The sequence below is a fragment of the Castor canadensis genome, chromosome 14, assembly GCF_047511655.1.
Source record: "Castor canadensis chromosome 14, mCasCan1.hap1v2, whole genome shotgun sequence".
In the NCBI taxonomy this organism is placed as follows: Eukaryota; Metazoa; Chordata; class Mammalia; order Rodentia; family Castoridae; genus Castor; species Castor canadensis.
Genome location: NC_133399.1, coordinates 6614810 through 6620809, shown reverse-complemented (window position 1 = coordinate 6620809; position 6000 = coordinate 6614810). Strand labels below are relative to the sequence as shown.

At 40.1% G+C, this 6000-nt stretch overlaps 1 protein-coding gene across 7 annotated transcripts in view; it reads left to right on the top strand.

Moving 5' to 3' along the window:
• The first annotated feature begins 259 nt into the window (after positions 1-259).
• LOC109676360 (uncharacterized) overlaps positions 260-6000 on the top strand; it is a 62681-nt gene continuing 56940 nt past the window's right edge. For 2 of the 7 annotated variants that reach the window (XM_074053736.1, XM_020152795.2), the window contains exon 1: positions 260-408. In XM_074053736.1, coding sequence (XP_073909837.1) covers positions 406-408 — 3 coding nt within the window. In that variant the 5' untranslated portion in view covers positions 260-405. Of the gene's footprint in view, positions 409-5092; positions 5213-6000 lie in introns of all 7 variants that reach the window. The other 5 variants (XM_074053734.1, XM_074053738.1, XM_074053733.1 and 2 more) reach the window with 5 other exon arrangements.

The window sequence follows — 6000 nt, the reverse complement described above, 5'->3', positions numbered from 1 at the left end:
GGCACGTGCCAGGTCCAGAAGGCCAGGGCAAGTTTTCCTGAAAGTAGTTATCCCACAAACTAAACCATATGTCCAATAAAGGAAGCTTGATTGGCAAGGACTGCTGGAGTCTGTCCTTTCAAGTCACCCGTTCAGTATCTCCCCCCTCCACTACGTGTTCCCATCAGTCAAGGGCTTGGGGGTGGGCCCTTTATCCATTAGCCAATCAGAGCTGCTGTTTAATCGCCTGCACCACCTGTCCAATGAGGAGCGACAATGGTAGACGGTTCACGTTGCCTTCCTCCTTATCGCCATATTTACCAGAAGCCTGCTGCCATTTCTGAGGCTACGGAGCTGCAGCAGCTTTGTGAAATCTTCTGACTGCAGGAACATAGGGAGGTCACTTGGACGCGTCAGAAGCGGGAAATGGTGAGTGCTGACTGGGCATCTGCAGTGCTGGGTGGAGGGACTGTTGGATCCAGAAGCAGCGGTGGTTTTGACTGAGACCTGTCCGTCTTGGAGTCGGCTCTCTGATCCCGGGGTTGGGGCCTTCGGTCCCTGGGCGACTGAAGGTTGGCAGTGGAGCGGGAGCCTTGAGCTCCATCTGTGTCCCTGTGAGGCGACTTCATCCCAGTCCACAGCCCTGGTGGGAAACTAATCTGCAAATTCTTGTTCCACAGACTGAGGTGGCTGAGGAGCGTCCTGAGTGTTTTTGTTGTTTGTAGCAGGACAGGGCGCTCCTGTGCACTGTCCCCATAAATCCTCACTGGGACCTTAGTTCCCGTTTAGTCCATCAGGTTCAAGGGAAGCCTGGGCTAAACTCTACGCACTGTCCCGTCAATGCAGTGCTTCTCCGTGCTGCTTATCAGTCCCTAAATTTCCATGAATCCCTCACATTGCCAGATTCATTGGAAATGTGAATCCACATGTGCATGTGGTTGGGTTCTGAGTGGAGGGGACATATTTTTGCCTTTCTGACTTAACTGTTAATTTCCACATGCTGTTTCTGGAATATTGTTTTGTGATGAAATGCTGATTAACTTAGGCCATGACTTTAGAAATTTATTCTAGGGGGAAAGCCCTAAAAGAAAGGTATGTAAGTATCTCTAGGCAGAAAGCCAATTTGCTCTCAAAGAGGAGAAAACAGGAGAAGAAATAAATTGAGAGTGGACAGACATGGAGATTGAAAAGAACAGTATTCCCCTGTGATCATCATAGTCTTGTGTCCTTGACACTTGTGTTATTTTGGGACTGAGGTTTGAAATCATAGTTTTGCATTTACACTGCAAACTCAACCGTTTGAACCATATCTCCAGTCACTTTTGCTCTGGTTATTTTGTAAATGGGGTCTGGTAAACAATTTTGCTTAGCTGATTTTGAATGTAATCATGATGTCAGTCTTTCCATTACCTAGGTTTACAGGGAGGAGCTACCAGTTCTAGGATGTTCATGATATTTTTTTGCTTTTGTCACTGCACTGGGATTTGAGCTCAGGTCCTCATGTTTGCTCTAACCATTTGAGTGGCTCCACTAGCCTTTTCTTCTGATGAGTTTTTTGAGGCAGTGTCTCAAGAACTTTTTCTAGCATGGTCTTTGAACCAAGACCCTCCTTCCTGATCTCTGTCTCCTGAGCAGCTAGGATATCAGGCATGAATCACAGGGACCTGGCTTCTTCATGATCTTATGGCAACACTAAAGTGTGATTTGTTTGATGACTCAGGCTCAGATTTGTGAAATTGACCTTACAGATGTTTACAAACCATTTTGAAGATATTTGCAATGACTACTTCATAATCATTTTTTATGCAAAAAAGGGCATTTGGGCAGTGGGAACATGAAGGATGGTGGGGTGGTGGTCTTAACCACTAGTGTTAGCAAGATTAGTTTGCTTGGGTAAGTTTTCAGTTGTTTGCATTTTCATTCATAGAATTTGCCTAGTCACAATATAATTTGTGACAATTGATGAAGCCTTTCATGGACCATGGTAAAGTCAGAGACCTTTATGATCTCCAGCTAAAAGAAAGGATTTTTTTTCACTTGAGAAGTTATTTTGTTGGGTGATAGATTTTAAAAACTGTGTTTTTTCTTCATCACAGGTCTGGGACAGAATTACTAATACGCTTAGAATATCTTGACCAATAAGAACAACTTTGGATGTTACCCTTTGCCCCTTTAAGTGGTATCTAAATAAATGCTAGTGAAGTGATACATGGTACCATCCCAGATAAACAAGGGTCCCTCAAACTGGGATCCTCCTGACTTCAGCCCCTGTAGTAGTTAGTATGACAAGTGTGAGCCACCAGAGTCTAAAAAGTTCTTCCTTCTTTATTGTGTATTGTAATCATCTTTTACCTTGGAAATTGAAGTAGCCATTTTTGGAAAGTTATTGATTAGTTGGTTTGAAGTAGGAAAATAACACTAGGAGGAAACCAATAGAAATAATACAGGTAATCCTATTTTTATAGGTTTATTAAAACTTGAATTTCTTTTGTTTATTTCATTTTTGTTTGTATCATTTTGTTTAGTTTAGTTTTTTTCCAGTGCTTGGGGTAGAACCTGTGGCCTTGCTCATGCTCACAAATTGACCTATCACCTGCTATTCATTTCTTTTCTCAAGGATTCACTTATTTTCATATTTCAATGTTTTTGGTGAAGTGCAAATATTTCATGAGGCCCAATCTCCAAAAATAACCAGAGCAAAAAGACTGGAAGTGTGGCTCAATTAGTAGAGGATTTGCTTTGCAATCATAAAACCCTGAACTCAACGACTTGTCCAACCAAAAAATAAAAAGGAAGGATAGAAATGCAGAAAATGATGAAAGATAATTCAACATGCTTATCAGACTACTGCATGCAAGTGTTACAGATTTCATTAATCAACACAAAATAAAAATATTTTTAATGAATCCAGTGATTTTTCCCAAAGAGCCACCACATTCTAAGCTATCAAATGAGTTTAAATATTGTAAAACTATATAATTCCACAAAGTGTGGTTTTCCACGAGATGGTGTGTTAACAGTTTGAAGCTGCATAGTACCTAAAGTCAGGTGAGGCACAGGTAAATGCTGGTGTGTGTTCTTTCCTTTCTAAAGGTGTAACTGTTGTTAATATGGTACTCTTTTCTCTTCAGTGCTTTGACTTTGACATGTATAGTTGTGCTGGATTTACAGTTCTCACTGAACACATGAAAAGTATCTGTGAGGGTAAGAGTCAAATATAGTCACATTGTGGTAGTCTCATAGAGACTGAGTTTCTGCATTTCACTTTTTATTTTAGTGGAAACATAAAATGACTGAATTGAGAAGTTCACTCTCAGAAATATTAGTGTAGAAGCCTAGAGTTTTCTCAGTAGTAGATGAGAGTAAAAGAACAGGATGTGCTCCCAGAGTTATATCCTCAGGATTCTGTGCTGATCAATGGAATTTTATGCCTTGCAGGACTCCTTTTCAGCACTGAGTGTGTTCTTCACCCTTGAAGGTTTTATGAAATTATTGCACTATGTGGGTTTTCCCAAATTAAGGAATGCAGATGGCACATCTGCTACGTAAAAAAGATCTTTGGTTTCCAAGAAAGGGGAAGAACTTGGGAGATAACAGCTGATGACAAGTGGCTATATGAACTTTCACTGCTGATATATTATTCCCTGTGATAATTCTGTTCTGAGGGTGACAGTAAAGAGAGCTTTTCTACTGATTCAGGTTCAGGGTGGGTAAGAGTGAGCATTGCAGGAAGAACAGAAAGCTTTAAAATGTTTGTTTCGTAAGCATTTTCTTTGCATTATTTTGTAGAAACTGAGAAAATCCTTTTTCCATCTTATCCATTAAACTGTGTTCTTATTTTTACCCTTTGGAATTAGAAAAAGTATTAGACCTATCCCGTATAAGTGTCTTCTGGGTGCTGTCTTTGAGTGTATTTCACAAACTCAATCATGTGTGATATTGAACTAAACTATTTTTACTTTTGTTTCAGTGGTCATGGTTTTGGTGTCTTTTCTAGATGTCTTCTCCAGGATGTTAAAAATAGTTTCGGTTAATATTCATAAAATGTGCAGTGGGTATTAGAAACAATGTCAGGACTCTATTTCATAATTAGAATTAGAGAAATGTCAGTGGAGATTGTGTCAGTTGCCACTCTATTTAAGGCTAGAAAAGAAGTCCACAGAATGAAAAGTGGTGTTGAAAATGACCTGTACATTGAGCTCCTCAAGTTCAGAATATCAGTTAAAAGATCTGGGGGAGGAGAAAGAAATACATTAACAACTACCCACACTATGGCCAACTCATGAGGTGATGAAGCTACAAGATTAAAGTTGTTTAAGGCAGTTAAGGAGTCCCATGTCCTATCAAATGGCTCTGTTACTTTTAGGCCTGACTCCAGGCAGCACTTAGTGTGGGAAGAAAGTTATGGAACTGTATGATTCACATCATGGCAGGGAACTAAAGAGTAGAAGCAGAGAAACCAAGGACCCAATGACCTCGCTTGAAAGCCTACCTACAAAGATCTGCAGACTCCTACTGCCTCCTGCCTCTTACATGTTCCAACTCCTTCCAGTAGTCTCAAGCAAGAGACAAAATTCCTCATATATTGGCCTTTCATGAATGCTGTTCCCAACCATATGAGCAAGGAAGAAATGGAGAGAAGTTTGTGAATTATGCATAGATTAAATTTAACAGGAAATTTTGATTGTGTATTAATTTGTCATCAGAAGTTGTATTGATGTTTGCTTATTGTGTTCTTTGCTAGTACTTGAAATGTTCTAGTTTGTTAAACTTGATGTTCTAGTAGTAATCATCTTTGTATGCTGTCACTTGCACAGTACTGATGACTTTTTGAGGTTTTTTCCTACTTATTTCTTCATGTTATTTAAAATTGGACTTCAATCTTTCTCTCACACCTCAAGTCACCTCTCCTGCCCTGCCGGTTGTCCTCCTTGAGCTGTTTCATTGTTGCATATACTGATGCTCTATTTTTCATTTGAATCACACTTGCTCATAATGTAAGAAAAATGGTTGTTTCTATCAAAGTATATGTCATCTTCTTAGATTACTTAAAATTCCTCAGTTTACAATCTTAAGTGACTTGCATTGTTTAAAGGGTTCCTGTTTCTTCCAGGTTTTTGCACAGCTCCATTACTCGTGAAAATTGCACAGCAAACCATATGCCCCAACTCATAACCCAAGTCTAATAGCCAACTGTGAGGGATTGTGAAATTTTGACCTGGACAAATCCCAGGTAAGAAGCAGTTAGAACTGCATCAGGGATATAAGGAGAAGCCACTGTCAGCCATTTTTGCCCCAATTAGGCCACTTTGTTTTTCCAAATTCATTGCAATCTGAAAACCTTCCAGTGCTCTGGGACATGGTCCAAGGTTTCCCTATATCCTGGCCTCTTTTGATCTACACTCCAGTCTCTCCCTCTCTCTGTTCTCCTCCCAAACAAAAATCACACCCCCCAGGTATTTCTGTGTTCCATGTATAACTGGTTCTTCTGATTTCAACACATCTCTTTGTTATCCTGTTTTCTTCCTTCATCTCACAAGGTTGAAAAAGTATTAAATTGAAACCCTTCTCTGTAAATCTGTCTCAGCCATGGTGGAATTGTTTTTTATTCTATAGCATGCTCCTGTTTCCTCTCTGAGACTGGCCATCTGAGTGAGGACAACAGAGACAGAAATGGACAAGGAGAAATGGAAAGAAAAGTCCTGCTCAAGTCACACTGTCAGTTTTATCAGCCTGTTGAGGACTCCCATGGTCCCAGAACTGCAAACATAAAATCAAATGCAAATCTAAATGACATGTGGCTGATGACGGGATGTAGTTTTCTGTCCTGACCTCCTGTTCTTCCACCTAAAACTAAGCCTCTAAATGTGCCTAAACACTAGCAATTTTTCTCCTTGAAGAATTGCTTTTGAGATGGTATGTTTTCCCATTATGGACCCATGGTGTTAGTGTCCTGAGTACACAGGCTAGAGGAACCAAACACAGAATTTCAATTCTTTGCCTAAAAATGTACCATGTATG